The following is a 19,155-nucleotide window of genomic DNA, read 5'->3' as shown; positions in this document are numbered from 1 at the left end:
TGGACTTTAAGCCTGATATAACTTCATTGATATCACTGATAAATACACAAAACAACAATGGGCCCAGCACTGAACCCTGGGGTACTCCGCTAATAACATTAGCCCACAAAGGGCAGTGTCCACTGATTACCACACTCTGTCTTCTCACTCAACCATCCTTTTATCCATTGTAGCAACTTGCCATTAATGCCATACTGCTCCAATTTGTACAGTAGTCTTCCATGGGCAACAGTGTCAAAAACCTTCCTGAAATCCAAGTTTATGATATCAAAATTATTTTTTGCATCCGGTTCTTTTGTAACCACATCATAGTATCCAATCAAATTGGTCAGACAAGACTTCTCCCTAACAAACCCACGCTGTCTCTGAATTAATAATACAGTCTTGTCTAGATGATTATGCAATGCTTCTTTAACCAGTGACTATTGTTTTCCAAGGAACAGAAGTTAATCTAACAAGTCCGTAACAACTCGTGTCACTCTTCAATCTCCATTGTGAAATGTGGGGATACATTTGCAAATCTTCAGTCAGTGGGGACCTCCCCTGAGTCCAAGGATGCCCTCATAATTATGGCGAAGGTTTTGGTTACTTCCTTTGCTGCCTCCTTTAATATAACTAGATAGATCCTATCCACCCCAGGTGCCTTTCTTATATTTAACTTCAAAAGTTCCCATCCACTTTGATCTCAGTCATTACATAATCATTTAGCTCCCTATTAGAGTTTAATAAGCTTCCAGAATTCCTCATATGTGAATGTAGATACAAACTATTCAGTTGGGCAGCTATCTGAGCAGGATCATCAACAGTCAAACCATTGATATCAATTGGACCAATCTGATTCATCCCCTTCCTTCTAGAGTTTATATAAGTAAAGAAGTCTCTGCTGTTTTTCTTTGCATCCTTTGCTAAAGATTTCTCATAATCTGCCTAACCTACTTTGTGACTTTATTACAGACTGGCTTATATCCACCACAGGCTTCTGTGTCACCTGATAATATATATGCATTCCATGCAATAAACATCTGTATAGGCCAATAAACTTCAATAGTTCTTCTATATTTATATTATTTCCAGAAAATGGGATAAAATCTGTGCTTCATTCAATCTGGAGAATGACTGGAAATGCTTGAGCAGATGGATAAATAAAGAGCACAGTCGGCCAACAAATGATAGACCATAAGTTGAGTGTGACAGGATGAACATTGTTGAAGATTTTCTCCCAATAATAAGAAAGGGATGAGTAAGATAAGTATGCTCAATTCTGTCTTGTCAATACCACTTTCTCTTGTGTGTTTCATCTAAATGCAGAGAGCCATAGCTCTGGATCTTGTTTTATCTTTTTTTCCAGATCTGCGACCAGTAATAGGCCTTATGAATTACAGACTTGTAATCTGTATAAGGAACCCGAGAGTATTGTGGGAATGTGAGAAGAGGTTGCTTAGTGGCAAAGTCAGCACTTTCATTTCCCAGAAAGTCCGGGGATTCCACAAAATATTACTGGCTGAATGGACTCACTGAAGGTGAGTAACTGGTAGCAAATGTTTTTCAATGTAAAATGACTGGAATAGAAATTATCCCTTATGGCTCAGACTGCACTGAGAGAGTCATCGATTAGAGCAGGTCAAATGTCAATTCAACAATCTGGTTAAGTGCTAATTTCATGGCATATGGTTCAGAAGTGAAGATACTGAGTGCAACTGGTAACAATGCTGTAAATGACAAATGAAGGAAAAACTGCCGCAATACCCACAATATTTGTGTATGTTTTTCAATCCGTCAGTATTTTACATATTTTACATGTTGGAGTTGAGAGTAGCATGAGCTACATGCAACAGTCTGATATTGCAAGAAGATATAATATTCTTCCTCTATTGGTGAAAGTGGTCATCATGAAAGTCAGGAGCATATGACTAAGGTGGTAAAGAAGAGTTGTGGCCAAAAAAAGATGTTACTTATATCGACATTCAAAGTCTGAACACATTCTTTAAGTCTGAGTGCAGCAGGTCAGTTTTCACGTGGCTTACTATCACAGAAAGAATCCCACTAAGTATTATACAGATACTCCCAACTGGGGTGCAATGGGAGACTCCAAATCTTAGCAGCATAAAGAGACAGCAACATTCTTCTATGATAGTGTAATGGGGAGGGAAGGCAAATCATACACTTCAACATAAAGGCTTTGGATTGGACAAGTCCTGAAAGCTCCCAGGGTAGTCTTCAGAGCACTATGCTGGATGACATTTAGCGATTCTAAAAGTGCTCTTCCTGATTGGGTCATACACCAGAGACCCATAAATAATCTACGTAAAAACAGATTAGAGAGCAGTAATTGGGAAGCTGATTGGTATATCTTACTACACTTTTACATGGATGAGACTGGCCAGGGTACATTCAACTGTTTTAGACAAGTAGCTAAAGGATGAGTGACATGTGCTGGGAAATTTAGCTTGCTGTCCAATCTGTCAGTCTCAGAAACCTGATAGTATTAACTAGTGGTATCAGACCATTGTTTAACTGTAGTTTAGGATTGAGAAAGAGAGCATACTTCTTGCAAAAGTGAGTGGTGGTTGATATCCATTGTATGAGGTCCAGGATTCAATTCTGTTTATGGCAGGTTGGAGTTTCCACTTGATAGTGTTCATACTTCGCAAATGATAGAAAATGGTAGTTGTCTCCACATATGTAAGCTTCAGCATGCCTCACGTCATGTTGTTAGCTCAAATTGCAAATGAGGTTGGCAGTATGTTTTGATAGCAGATCTGAAAAGAGTGCAGAAGGGAGAAATTCTGAATTATTTCAGGGAGACGATCCCTTAACCCTAGACTAAGGGATCATCTCCTTAACACATTGACTGCCAAGCTAGTTTAAGAAAAAAAATTCCCCCAGGGCCAAAAAATATTTAGTAAATAATTTGATTAGCAATTCTAAAATAAATATTGTAATGTCATTTTTTTTGCTTAAAATATCAAAAGAAAAAAAGTATTTTTTGTGCCACATATATGTGGCCGAGTAGGTTACTTTATTTCTTGAGAAGCCATGTCAGCCACATGCGTGTGACGCTATTACGACACACGTATGAAGGTAATTTGTGATTAGTATTTATTACACGCGTGCACGAGCACTGCAATAAACTAATCGCAATAAGTTTGTCAGTATTGTTAAGGATTTCGTCAAAACAAGTTCTGAAACAGAGAGTGTCAGCGAGGAGCCTGAAAAACTTAATGGTGTCGGACATATAGGCCCGACGTGGCAGTCAACGTGTTAACATCCATAATAATACCATAATCCCAGATAGTGTCAAATGCTTTTTCAATATCTAAGTTGACCATGACTAGATGTTGTTTCATGACGAAGGCATTTTGAATATGGGATTCAGCTTTGATGAGTATGCCCAGTGGGGGATCTGTTCTTACAAAGACATACTGATGATCTTTTAAAAAGATTCTCTGATTCCAGGATCCATTAAGATCGTGCTCATGTGAATTATTTTTGCAAAAATTTTTTTTCTCATGTAGCTTGTAAGAGATATTGGCCTATAATTTTGAACAAGGAAAATCTTTGTCTGATAGGGCAAGAATAAAGGAATAGCAGCAGGAAAGAAGGAAAAACATTTTCAGAGAAGATCCAATTATACAAAATCAGTAGATTACGTAAATCCTCCTCGAGTTTCAGCATAATGTAATGAATGCCATCTCGGCCAGCAGCACTATATGAAGATTTATTTAAAGATTCCTTAAGTTGTGTTTAAATAAAGGGTTGATTTTATGGAAGCAAAAGATGTGTGGGGAAGTTAACTTTTGTGCTGTTCTGCATCTGCTTTGATGCACTGAAAGGAGATCATAGGAGGAAGAAGTATATCTTACCAAGAACAATTCTATTAATGCATTGGCAACTTCTTCAGGTGCAAACAGATCTTTCTCTTTCCAGCAGAGTACTGAAGAGGGTGGTCGAAGGAATTTTCCATTTAGCACTTGCATAGTCTCCAGATGGATCATGGGTCTGTGTCTTTGGTAATATTTGAGGCAAACGCAACCCAGGAGTCCCTTTTGGCCTTCCACCTAATTTGTCTTGCTTTAGCTTTGTCTTTTATAGGCAGTATTCTCCCCAGGACCTATCGAATGGGCATACCACCCAGTGAATTTAACTGACCATCTGGCTAAAATTTAAGCAATTCTTGCCATACCATACAGTACTGCTCACTGATCTCGATCAATATTAATTTGAGCATACTTTACGATCAAGATCAATGCGGCAGGAGCATATAATGTTAAATTATGCAATTAACTTTTGCTCTGGATTGCTTAAGTCACATTTATAAATAACAGAAAATTTTATAATATTGTGAAGTGTTACACTTCCCCACCCGGCTGCTTTATAATTCCACCCGGCTGGCAAAATTTTCTGTGGAGAACACTGATATGCAATTAGATTACTCCTAGTAGGAAAGTTGTGGAATTTATTCCAAGCATGGTTTTTCTCCTGTTTGGCATTAGAACAATCTGTATTCCTCCAGTAGTTCTGGTGGGTGCACCTGTGAGGTCATCATTTTGGAATGGAAGCTTTGGCTGCAATTAGTGTCTGACTGGTAATGTAAGCAGTTACATCATCAATGGGTTGTTGCTGAACATAAATCCTGTCTAGTGGACTTGGATGGAGTAGCTATCACAGTTCACCTTGTGAAAATTCTGGGTGGATTTTCACAAAGTGAACTGCTGAACATAAATCCTGTCTAGTGGACTTGGATGGAGTAGCTATCACAGTTCACCTTGTGAAAATTTTGGGTGGATTTTCACAAAGTGAACTGCTGAACATGAATCCTGTCTAGTGGACTTGGATGGAGTAGCTATCACAGTTCACCTTGTGAAAATTCCGGGTGGATTTTCACAAGGTGAACTGTGATAGCTACTCCATCCAATTGCATTGCTAAGGAGATGGAGTTACCTGTGTTGTAATGGACAAATGACTGTAAAGTGATTGCTATGTAGGGGATTATTTATCACTGACCATCATACTTAGAAAAACTAATGATGAACAGACTGATAACTCTGATAGATCCTATAGGTGGGAGATCCAGAGTTTAGTATAGTTAGGTTGTTATTACTCGGGAATGCTTCAATCAATTTGCCTCTTATGTACAATCTAAATGACCTCCATAATGGATGGTGACCAATGACGTCACCAAAAAGATGGTGGGAGCTGCATAATAAGACTGTCAAGTTATGAACCGAAGAATGGTTGAGATGGTAGAATATAAATATAAACAAGGGTAACTGATATACCAATCGCAATATGAGCTGCCACAGCTTCTAGGGTAGTTTGCAACTGAATGTGTCTAGACAGCATATTTGATTTAACAAGAACAGCTACTCCTCAGATAGGAGACTCTGAGCTACTGTCTCTTCTATACATGGAATATTTTCTTAAGTCATCAGAATTGCTGCTTAGTCCTCTGCTGTTCCACTCTGTGATGTTGGACTTCATTTAGGTTCAGTTGTGAAAGGTTGGTCTGACTGTTTTTTGTGACCAGTTCATTTCTGTCTTGTTTTGTTTTACCTTTTTCTGCGAAAAAGGACATCCAGAATCTGTAGTGTCATTTGCGTGGAGTTCTAAAATGAGTTCCTGATTATCTAAATGCTCATCCATTTCCATTCTGCTGGTGGGAGGTTCATTTTTTTTCCCTTTTTTTTTTTTTTCTTTTTTTTTTTTTGAGCCTTTACCAGTTTTGATTTTTCCTGTATCACATGAGATCAAAGGAGTATCCGTTGGGATGCCAGTTGAGGTATTAGTAGCTTCACTAGTTTTCCTTTGAGTCTTACCTTTTTTAGAGGTTGAAACTGTAAATTTCACCCAGTTAACTAGAGAGGTGTTAGGCACAAAAAATTTTTTTTTTTGCCAACCAGTGCAAAGTAATAAGTAATACGAGTAAGTGAACACTCCAATTTTAAAAGCAATAATTTGTTTTTTGATGTTGCAACATTGATAAACGCTATATCCAAAATATAAAATATGCTAAACCAATTTTGTCAAAAATAATCACCAAATAACAAGATGCCACCACTTAGAAGACTGTAGCTTGGAACCTTCCAAAAGAATATACAGTTACAACCATAGAAGCCTAGCCCAAAATGTAATCAATTTATGAAAACTGTCTCTGAAGAATTTGTTGTAAACTTTGTCAAAAATAATTTTCACAATTCCATATTTGTATATAATTTTAGCATTGCTCTACCCTTTTTTCTATTTTTTCAAAATTTCAATTTAATTTTTTTTTTTTTCTTTTTTTTTTTTCTTTTTCTTTTTTTTTTTTTTATGAAAACCCCAAACACAAAAGGTATCAAAACCTATAGTACTTAGTACTGTGCATGGGTTAAAAGAGAAGTATGGGGGGGGGGGGATGCCGGAAACTTTGCTCTAGAGACTAAACATTGATATGAATTAGGTTTTTTCGGTTCCATATACACAAGCAGTATGGCCCCTCCCAACTCTCAAAGTTTTCTTTTATCTCTGTAATGATGACATTCACATTTATGATAAAAACTTTGGTAAGTACCAGTTTTTCTTATGCTTAAAATTTGTTGATTTTATTTATTTTCATCATATGAATTATTTTAAAAAGATTTTACAGAATGCTTATTCTGGAAATTATTTAAAAATACAATATTCTTGAAATTATTTAAAAATACAATATTCAAGTAGTTGATTGTACTTGAATAGCAAATATTATTAGTACATCAATTTTTTTAAACTTATGTTTGCATGCACAGTTATAGTATTTTTTTTATTCTATTTACTTCCTTTTTAACTTGATAACAAAATCCCAAAGTGAATTTAGAAATTCATTTTGGGATTTTGTCTGTGTGCAGTCTAAGCTTTTTAAGTTCAGTGTTATTATTAATTAAATTTTATTTTATTGTCAATTTGCATTCCATGCCTTCGTGCCTTTCAACAGACATATTTTTGAATACTTGCAGGTATATAAAAATACATGGAATTACAAATACAAAATGAATATAAGAAACATTGTCCTTACCTTGAAGAATTTCATCTGGTAGAACTGTAAAATAAAAAATACCAACATTAATTTAATAATTAAATTAAGATTTACTTTAACAGTGACCTCAAGTATCATATTAGCATTAGTAGAGGCACATGATGCTAGAAAGCAAGCTTATGTAGCATCAGCCAAAAAAAAAAAAAAAAAAAACCTTCCACCCCACCCCTCCGTTCGCCCGAAACACCCGTCCAGCCGAGCCCCAAACTCATTCAGGCTACCAACCTCCACAACAAGGGATAGAAGTCCGTTCCACCAACCAACCACCCGCTGGCCAAAGGCAAACCTCCGCACATCCATCCCACATCTGTCCCTCCTCAATCCGAACCTATGCACTCTCAAGCGACTACTCCGAGCAAGAGGCAGCATCTCATCAGCACTGAGCACGCTCAAACCATTCAAGGCCCCGTACACCTCTATCAGATCACCCCACCGGCGCCCAGCCTCCAGACACTGCAATCCGCAAAACTTAAGCCCCTCCTCGCAAGAGCAACCCTTCGCTCCGCTCACCAACCCCGCCACCCCCCCTGCACTCGCTCCAGCATCTCCACATCCCTCCCAAAATGAGGCCCGCAGACCCGCATACAGCACTCAAGGTGTGGCCCGACCATTGCCCTACACAAGGGAACAATCACCTCCCCATCCCTGCCAGAAAAACTCCTGTATATCACCGACAAGACACCACGAGCCACTCCTGCAGCCAGTCCGCACCGCTCAGAGAACCCCACATCTGCCCGCACATATATTTCACAACTACTTAAGAATGCAGTTACCTCAATTCTTTATAGCTGGCCTTTAATGCCATATTGAATATAAAGGTATTTACAAAAAATTATGAAAAAGTGAAAGAAAAAAAAATAATAAATAAAAAAAAAATATATATATATATATATATGATTAAAAGAAATCACCAAAATAATGTACACATTATTTGAACATTCTGTTTAAATCATATAAGCATTAAAAATGTTGGTTCAGAAATATTATCTGCCAGTGTGTGTGTGTGTGTGCGTAGGTATATATATATATATATATATATAAACTTAAGTGAGAGTAATGATAAAAAAATAAACAAAAATGCCAGCAGCATGGCAAGACAGAAGAGCGAAAATTGTGAAATTATACATAATCATCAAACCAACAGATTGCTAACGCTGCGCCTGTGCTGCCATCCATAATTCATGTTTTGCCTATATGATCTGGTTAAGATTACTTTTGTCAGTGGTGTGGCTTTGCATTTGAGTGCTTGTATCTGTCCTATTTTTAATTTTCGTTGCATCAGGACCACCACTATTCAAGTCCTCTGCACTGGCGGTTCGATCTGGGGATCGGATTGGTGGACTGATCTTTCGATCGATTCGCCTTTGCGGCGATTTGTCTAGCGATCAAAATGCAGCGATTCCCTGACCATTATTGGCCTTGTGGTCCTCTGTTGAGATGGGGCATAATGGTCAGTCTATTTCTGTTTTATTTTATTTTATTGTAGTTGTTCACATCTCTGCTCGTGATATTTCACATAAATTTGGACCTGGTGCCCGTCAGAGGGGTTGCCGTTAAATTTCATTTAATTGGCTATTCAAAATTTAATTGATTATATTTTATTATCTTTGTATTTAGACTTCTAAATTATCTTCAAGAGTTTCTGCTGCAATAATTTTATTCTCTTCCTTCCCTGTTGGTTTGATCGTTATGTATAATTTCACAATTTTCGCTCTTCTGTCTTGCCATGCTGCTGGCATTTTTATTTATTTTTTTATAATTACTCTCACTTAAGTTTATATCTCAAGCGTCATGTAGAGGAAAATGCTTTTTGCTGCCTCTGATGTATGCTTTACCCCCTTTTTTATGTAAGATTCAGTTTTCAATTATTTCAAACATTATTCAAATATATTCAGCATATTATATGTTCACCAGCCTATCCCTACTTTTGAACGTACAGTCTACACCTGGTTGTGTCCACACTTCATTCCTTGTATATATATATATTTTTTAATTTTAATTTCATTTTTAAATTTGTGCAACTTACATGTATGGAGCCAGATAGCAATGATAACATACTACGTGGGCAGAGTAGAATAAATTTGACCCCGGGTACACATGCTCTGTACTGTACCCCGCAACACGACTATAACTTGATACATACACATTTAACACACACAATACAGAGCACAGCAGCATCTAATGCTTCTAACTTAGATAAATATGGGATCCATAACCTTAAATTCAACACTTGCAAAAATAAACTATGTTTAACCTGTCCTTGTATGCACCCGCAACACAATACAAATGATACTACAAAACCTACCTTTTGTAAAACCAGTAATGTTATATACAGTAATACCCCGACTTACGCTAACCCGACTTACGCGAACTCGGAGTTACGCGGTTCTTGATTTTTTCGTTTGGCAACGCTGCCGCCCACTATCTTCAAGGTCGTTTTTCATATGTTATCGATATACGGTGCAACGGCGTAGAATGAGAGCGAAAGTTGAACAAAATTCAACTTTGCTGCTTTTATGTTTTTTATATCAGTGAAGGGAAAAACACATTTCACCATAATAACGTAAAAACCAACACAATTCCAGCTATCGGTATAATCGCAAATGCAATTAGATCGAGTTTACTACCAGTTTATAACAGATTTCACTAGCAGAAACGCAACTGGATTTTTATTGTTTTATGGGAGTAACCCCTAGAAATGTGTGGTGTTAATAGTGTATCTCTGCGTTTATTCAGTTGCTACATGCGCGCAGCTTTGTTTATGTGTATCAAGCGTGCCTCCTCGTTTTGTAATTGCGCTTTATTCCCTAAAAATGAATAAAATACTTAATTAAAAGGTGTGAAAAGGAAGCGTCCTGGTGAAGACACTGCAGATTCAGAGAGAAAAAGAAAAGCAATTATCGATAAACAGAGGCGGACTGGGTCAAAAATTCTTACCCGGGAAAATTTATAGTGGCCTCATACTATGGTTTATGGCCAAAGTCACACTGGCCCACCGGGGTTACACTGGCCCCGGTAAGGCTTATGGCCAGTCCGCCTCTGTCGATAGAGAAAAAATATGAAATTGTAAAACGCTTTGAGCGAAATGAAAGACCATGTGATATTGCACGTGCTACAGACCTAAATGAAGCAACGGCGAAAAGCACATGACAATTACAAACTCGACAGGTTGAAAATTGTAAAGGGCTCAATTGTAAAGGGCTTAAAAATTTTAGAAAACATAGACTCCAACGAAGAACGCGTTATAGCTACAAAGCAAGGAATAAAAAAATTATTAGCTTGCTACGAAGAAATTCTGCATGAAAAAAAAGAAGGCGCGTCAGACAAATTTGTTAGATTTTATGAAGCCATCGACATCGAAATAACTTTTTAATGTAAGTCATTTGTTTTTTTTAATACATATTTTGTATTAAACTGTATAAAGAACTGCAATTTTATTAATATATTTCTTCTAAACTAGTGTTTTTGTTAGTCCCTGGTCCCAATTAAGCAAAATTTATACGTATTTATATGCAAAGTTGTACCCCGACTTACGCGAATTCGACTTACGCGATTTTCGTCGGACCCACCTATCGCGTAACTTCGGGGTATTACTGTACCTTATAACCTGCAATACCTGTAACATAAAATATGTTGGACAAACTAGCAATAAACTACACCTGAGAATTAATCAACACAGATCGGACATCAATAACTACCTGAATAGGAAAAGTAATAATATAGAACAAGAAATAGAATACATGCATTTTCAATCTCACAACTTCAACAATATATACATATCCATACTAGCGCAGATTAGTAACGCCAACATCAGAACAAAACAAGAAGAAATATTTATGTTAAAATTAAAAACCTTATACCCATATGGTCTAAATAATAAATTCAACCATAAAATTATTACCAACAACTTAACAGACTGCTGTATATATGACAAATTCAATATAATTAAATTCCACAATCACCCACGCAAACGTTCTAAAAAATCTAATAATACCAACATTAAACACAAGCCTATTTTAGGCGATTTTGATGCCACCCTTAAAGACTGGGATAAAAATATTATAGATGTGCAATATATACATAATTTACTTTTCAGTACCAATAATTTACACAGTATATTGAGAGCACTACACAGGTTCATATGCACTTTCAGCTTCGAGTCCAAACATCTCTTTCATATAATAAACGATATTTGTAAATTCAATCTAAAAAACCTACACACTACAACAGGTGATAATAAATCATTCATAATCTTAAACTTCAACAGCCAAATTATGGACGACGTAAATATCAATAAACTTATAAATCAGCATAATCATCTACTTCCTAATACCAGTCAAAGTTATATAAAAGTTAGATATAAATATAGGAAACCTTTTGGATTATTAGCCTGTAACTACAAATCCATAGCTACCAATTTAATATCCCATAATGCAGACACCAACAACTGCATATGCAAGCATAGTAACATGCAACAATACATTGATCCAGACTATGGACACATCATTACTGGTAATCTAAACATAGTTACAGACCCAAAGCTCAGATATATACTATCACAAGGATTCAAATTCAGGCCATGTACCAAAATAAATTTAACCACCTTTAATAAACAGCTATATCAAGACCTGTTAAACTATTGCTTTCAACTAGCTTACAAGCATAACACACCTATAGAGGCATACCATATGTGGATTAGCCATACTTTCACACTATTAAAGCAAAAATATGAATTACCCAGTTCATATATATATATAACCAGCAAAAATACCATAACTTGGATAAATTAAAACAAAAACTACTAGAAATACATAAAGACTTCATCATCACACCGGTAGATAAAGCAGCAAACAACTATGCATTTATTTGCAAATCTTTTTATGCACATACCTTGACAACTGAACTTAACTCCAGCAATACTTACAAGCCTATATCTAGTGCCTGTAATAGCATTACAAAAAAACTCATAGCCTTCAATAAAAAACTAAAACTAAATTTCACAAAAAATCCATAGGTTTCAGATTCATAACCTCCTGCAAAAATAGTTATGTGCACAAACCTGGAAAAACACTACTGCAACCACTGCTAAAAAACATACATAACAGCAAAATCATAGGCAACAACCTACCTGTATTAAAATTTTTGCAGAAGAATAATGTTAACAATATACAAACCTTTGATTTCCACAGTCTATTTACAAGTATTAATCAAACCAAACTAAAATCTGTACTCAAAGATATTTATGCTAAATATAAAGATTATATATCCTGCAATACCTATTACTGGAACAACATACTGAACTTGTATCTCCAACAATTTTATATATGACGGCAATACAGTGTATCAACAAACCAATGGAACACCTATGGGCAGCCCAGCCTCATGCATAATAGCCAATCTATATCTATATTGGTCAGAGACCTCATTTTCACAGAACCTTATCCTATATTGATATACAGATGACCTCATAGTGATCAACTGCCTGAATTTCATCAAGGATTATGGACACTTGTACCCCAACGAACTCGTACTGGAAAAAACAAACAACATTGATACTGCAGCCCATTTCTTGGATCTAGACATTAAGTTAAAGAACGACATAGCCTCCATCAACCTGTACAACAAACGTGAAGCATTCAACTTTAGCATAGTCAACCTTACACAATGGAATTCAAATATTTCCAAAAAAGTACATGCCAATGTTATTCTAGCACAATGCAACAGAATAGCAACCATATGCAGCAATAATGAAACAGCCATTGATAACATCAGGATATTATACAAGAAACTCAAGAACAACCTTTTTCCTAGAGCATATCTGCGCCATCATATCAGTAAAGCCCTTAACATATTAAGGCACAAGAATCTAAAAGATATTAATATAAATAGCATTATCGACATATAATTAATCTCATACACATCAAGTATATATATAGTGTAAATACAATATACTAGGCCTCTGTGGTGTCTTACAGTCTGAAAAACCCGTACCCACCAATTGGCCCATCACAGTGTATTTATCTTGTAATTATGTTCATACTAAACTTTAATTAAATTTTATATTTAATTATATTATATTCTAACTTAACTATATTACATTATGCCACCTTGTACATAACTGACCTTAAATACATGATGCACTAACTCCCAGACATTCGTTCAGGGTCCTAACTATAGGAACGGGTTTGCAACCCCGAACCACCCTAGCCCAACTACATATTTCTACCATAATCATCTTTCTACTTTACTAGCCTCTACATCTTATGTCCTGTGAGCCATTAGTTTACCGAACGCAAAATCAGGGCTCTATTTTTCTAACTTTACCAAATCTATTTTTCGCCTTAACAAAGTTTAGCTGCCTTATATCGCTACTTTGTCAGCTATTATATTTCTTAACTATCCTGGGCAGTTTGAGCATCATGTACTTAACCTAGCGTAGCTTCACCGCCCACGTTATTTCAAAAAACACACACCAAAATTTGTCTAACGCTAGGCGCCGCTAGCATACCCATGCATAAATACACTGGTAACCCACTGACAGTCTTTTCTGTCAGTCCGGCCTGTAGCGGTAAGTTCTTGTCATTCGGATTTTCCTTGCCTTTGTCTTTGCTTTTTCTACTTTCATAACATTCCGCTTACTTCTGTAAGGTCATCCATGTTCTGTATGCAATACCTTATTAACACATTATGTAATTGCAAACTTGGTATAATGTTATTCAAATTTTATTCAAATTTTAAAATTGATATTACCACGTGGACTTTCGCACATGTACCTTGACATACAGAACATGTCGGAAACAGAAGTAAGAGTTGCTGTCTTTTTCATGATTTTGGTGGATGACCTCTGATGATGACACAAAAATTATGAAAGACTCTGCAATGCTATCTCCACCTAGGTCGTCTCTTCAAAAAATTCATTTGGTTTACTTTTCTATAGTTACAATTATTTAACAATTATTAACGTACAATTGGCCCTGGCTGGCTCCCTCTCATTCCAGCAGACAACCCCCTCACTCAAGTTGCACACCAACTTAGTGATCATCTGCACCTCACAACTGCAACATTTTTGCCCAATCTATAATGAGTGTCTTTCTGGATGACAATATTTCATGTCATAGAAAACACCAATAAGTGGTTTGGAGATCAAGAGGACAATGTTATCTATCTGCCACAGCTCTCTCCCTCAACCATCTGAGATACTAATCACATAGAACATTCATGGGAATTTCTGGTGTGGCACATACAACACAGGTTATTGCCACAATCCAACCTGCATAAAATGGAGGCTTTCTTATGAATAGATAATGCTAGATTCCTGTAGAACAGTTCAAGAGTCTTTTGGATTTGGTGCCACACCAATAATGACAACTTTTGACTTTCAAAAAGCTGGAGATCACACATTTGTAAGCAGGAGAAAAACAAGAAATTTTGGCAAAAAGCAGGAGTGTTTCCCAAAAAACAGGAAGAAAGATTTTTTGGAAAAAAGCAGGAGGCTTTTTAAAGTCCACACTGCACTGATAATTAAATTTCACAGACAAACTACACTTTTTTTTTTTTATTACAGTACAGTATGCTTTTAAACATTAGCTTATCTAACCTTTTTTTCTGTCTATGGATTTCAGTTTTACTGAAGTGATTAATTACAGATGTGCAGAGTTTGACTTCTGTTGTAGGGAAAATAATGAAGTTGCTGGTTAAAGAAGTAATGCAATCTGGCAATCAAAACATGGATTTGTTATGGTGACAGTCTTATCTGACCAATCTGATTGGATACTACAATACTATAACAAGGGAACTGTATGCAATAAATTTTGACATCGCAGACTTAAATTTCAGAAAAGCTTCTGATACTGTTTTACATGAAAGACTGCTATAAAAATTGGAGCAGTGTGGTATTGGCAGCAAGTTACTGCTATGGATAAGGATGGTTGAATGGAAGGAGAGAGAGAGAGAGAGAGAGAGAGAGAATGGTTAGGAATGAACACCGCCCTTCTTCTTCGTGGACTAATGTTATTAGTGGAGTCCCTCAGGATTCAGCGTGGGGGTCCATTATTGTTTTCAGTATTTATTAATGATACTGATGAAGGCATATCTGGCTTAATCTCTTAATCTGCAGATGACAGAAATCGACAAAGTGGATAATGACAGCAATCATGGTATGCTACTGCAACAAGATCTAGAAAAATTAGGCAGGGCTGAAAAGTGGCAACTGAAGTTTAATATTGATAAATGCAAGGTACAAACAAACCGTTTGTACAAGGTACATACAAACTGTATGGTATCACACTCAAAGTAGTGGAGAACAAAAAAATAGCTGAGTGTGGTTGTACAGCCAAACATGAATCAATGCAAATGGGCTGATAGGATGGTTTGTAGGATTTTTGTCAATAACACACTGGAATATTTCTGGCTGAGATAAAGAGGTAATTATTCTGCTAGTACCTGGGGCAATGGTTAGGCTACAGCTTGAGTAGTGAGGAGAAGAACAAAGGTTACTCTTACCAAGAAAGACTTCAGTTCTACAAATTGCTGCATCTAGACCAGTGGTTTTCAACCGGGATGCCGGAACAACATTCCAGGGGTGCCATGTAATTTGGGTTTAAGTTACTTAAACTTTTTTTTTTTTTTAAATTTATATGTGTATTTCATTATAAAAAGGTGTACAGTATCTTTTTAATTTTGTGGTGATCTATAATTGATGTTTACTTAGTACTTCTATATAAAGAATAAAATTATTATATACTCTATATATAATTTATATTATGAAATGTAATTTTTATAATTATATTATTGTAAGAACTATCATATAACATATATATATATATATATATATTTTTTTTTTTTTTTACTATGATATATACACACACACATGTGTATATATATATACACACACACACACACGTATATATATACACACACACATGTATATATATATATATATATACACACACACATATATATATATATAGTTAGTTAGTTAGTTATTTGGTTTTTAGGAGCATTAGCAACTAAGGCCATATTGCTCCGGGAATATGCAGTGGTCATTCTCTGACCTTTCCGCATCCTCTGTATTTGGTAGTGACGGGCTCGAACCCCGGTCTAATCAAGAAGCGTGTGCTATGCACTGCTGCTCCTTCCCACCTGGCTACAGAATATATATATATATATATATATATATATATATATATCCATTATTTTAAATTAAATAAAACATAAGCCAGTAGTATGGCAAAAACTGTAGAGCGAAAATTAACATAAAAATAACCCAAATAAACAATCGAACGAAAAGAAAGAATAGATATAGATAGTAGCCCAGAAACCCTAATATAATTTCGATCTTTAAATCCAATTAACAAAAACTATACAAATTTTAGGATAATGCCAATTAGTTATTAATTTAGCGGTGCCCCCCCGAGAGGTACCAGTTCCAAAAGACGTGAAATATCACCCAAAGAGGGTTAAAGGAACTACCAAACGATAACAAAATCAAAATAAACTAAAATAAAATAGACTGACCATCATGCCCCATATCGACAGAGGACCACGAGGCCAATAATGGTCATGGAATCGCTGCATTTCAATCGTCATACAAAACATCGCAAAGGCGGAAATATCGAAGAACCAAACCACCCATTCTCCGATAGATCAACCAATGCAGAGGATTTGCATGGCGGTGGTCCTTATGCAGCGAAAATAAACTATAGAACAGACAGCACTCTAAAAGCAGAGCCACACCACTGACATACTGTAAGCTGAATCAGCTTATATTGAAGAAAAAGAAAATAGATGGCGGCACAGGCGTTGCTAAATTAGCATATCGACCCATTACTATTGAATTATATTAAATGTTGACGAAAATTAAATTATAATAAAAAATTAATATAATTAAGATAATTAAGCATTCATTAGAGGCAGCAACTTGCAATTCCTCCATATGAAGCCGAAATATATACTATCATTGAATTATATTAAATAAAGTTAAATTATAATAAAATGAATAAATAATTAAGTAATTAAGAATAAATAAATAATAAATACCAAACGATAATTTGTTATCGTTTGGCAGTTCCTTTAACCCTCTTTGAGTGATATTTCACGTCTTTTGGAACTGGTACCTCTCGGGGGGGGGGGTACCGCTAAATTAATAACTAATTGGCATTATCCTAAAATTTGTATAGTTTTTGTTAATTGGATTTAAAGATCGAAATTATATTAGGGTTTCTGGGCTACTATTTATATCTATTCTTTCTTTTCGTTCGATTGTTTATTTGGGTTATTTTTATGTTAATTTTCGCTCTACAGTTTTTGCCATACTACTGGCTTATGTTTTATTTAATTTAAAATAATGGATGTATTTCAGCTTCATATGGAGGAATTGCATGTCGCTGCCTCTAATGAATGCTTAATTATTTATTCATTTTATTATAATTTAACTTTATTTAATATAATTCAATGATAGTATATATATATATATATATATATATATATACACACACACACATATATATACAGTAATACCCCGAAGTTACGCGATAGGTGGGTCCGACGAAAATCGCGTAAGTCGAATTCGCGTAAGTCGGGGTAAAACTTTGCATATAAATACATATAAATTTTGCTTAATTGGGACCAAGGACTAACAAAAACACTAGTTTAGAAGAAAAATATTAATAAAATTGCAGTTCTTTATACATATTAATACAAAATATGTATTAAAAAAACAAATGACTTACATTAAAAAGTTATTTCGATGTCGATGGCTTCATAAAATCTAACAAATTCGTCTGACGACACAGCGCGTTCTTTTTTTCACGCAGAATTTCTTCGTAGCAAGCTAATAATTTTTTTATTCCTTGCTTTGTAGCTATAACGCGTTCTTCGTTGGAGTCTATGTTTTCTAAAATTTTTAAGCCCTTTACAATTGAGCCCTTTTCAATTTTCAACCTGTCAAGTTTGCAATTGTCATGTGCTTTTCGCCGTTGCTTCGTTTAGGCCTGTAGCACGTGCAATATCACATGGTCTTTCATTTCGCTCAAAGCGTTTCACAATTTCATATTTTTTTTCTCTATCGACAGAGGCGGAATGGCCATAAGCCTTACCAGGGAAACCCCAGTGGGCCAGTGTGATTTTGGCCATAAACCATAGTATGAGGCCATTATAAATTTTCCCGGGTAGGAATTTTTGACCCAGTCCGCCTCTGTTTATCGATAATTGCTTTTCTTTTTCTCTCTGAATCTGCAGTGTCTTCACCAGGACGCTTCCTTTTCACACCTTTTAATTAAGTATTTTACTCATTTTTAGGGAATAAAGCACAATTACAAAACGAGGAGGCACACTTGATACGCATAAACAAAGCTGCGCGCATGTAGCAACTGAATAAACAACACCATAAAGGCAGAGATACACTATTAACACCTCACATTTCTAGGGGTTACTACCATAAAACAATAAAAATCCAGTTGCGTTTCTGCTAGTGAAATCTGTTATAAACTGGTAGTAAACTCGATCTAATTGCATTAGATTTTACCGATAGCTGGAATTGTGTTGGTTTTTACGTTATTATGGTGAAATGTGTTTCTCCTTCACTGACATAAAAAACATAAAAGCAGCAAAGTTGAATTTTGTTCATCTTTCGCTCTCATTCTCCGCCGCCGCACCGTATATCGATAACGTATGAAAAATGACCTTGAAGATAGTGGGCGGCAGAGTTGCCGAACGAAAAAATCAGGAACCGCGTAACTCCGAGTTCGCGTAAGTCGGGGTAGCGTAAGTCGGGGTAGCGTAAGTCGGGGTATTACTGTATACACACACACACATATATATATATACATATAAGTGTTACAAATGAAAGTAAAATAAAATAAAAATAAATGGAGAAGTTATTAAACACAAAATGCCAAACCTAGTTGAAGAGAAAAAAAGAGAGAAAGAATGTTAAGAACCTATAAAAAAAAAAAAAAAATCATTAAGTAGAATTAAGTCTGAATTAATGCCGAATTAATAGGCTAATCATATGTATAACAGCTGAAAGAAAAAGAGGGGAGGGTAACAGAGATAAAAATGATAAAATTCAGAAATAAAAATTAAAGAATTAAAAATTATAAAAA

At 35.6% G+C, this 19,155-nt stretch overlaps 1 protein-coding gene across 1 annotated transcript in view; it reads right to left on the bottom strand.

Moving 5' to 3' along the window:
• The window catches only part of Xpd (general transcription and DNA repair factor IIH helicase subunit Xpd), a 279,740-nt gene that overhangs the window by 128,452 nt on the left and 132,133 nt on the right, over positions 1-19,155 (bottom strand). Inside the window, exon 12 of the mRNA XM_090376384.1 lies at positions 7,031-7,054. Within this exon, the coding sequence (XP_090232510.1) occupies positions 7,031-7,054 (24 nt within the window). The remainder of the gene's footprint in view (positions 1-7,030; positions 7,055-19,155) is intronic.

Source organism: Mastigoproctus giganteus, chromosome 6 (assembly GCF_048544385.1).
Source record: "Mastigoproctus giganteus isolate SK-2022 chromosome 6, ASM4854438v1, whole genome shotgun sequence".
Taxonomy (NCBI): Eukaryota; Metazoa; Arthropoda; class Arachnida; order Uropygi; family Thelyphonidae; genus Mastigoproctus; species Mastigoproctus giganteus.
This window is presented reverse-complemented; position numbering and strand designations above follow the sequence as displayed.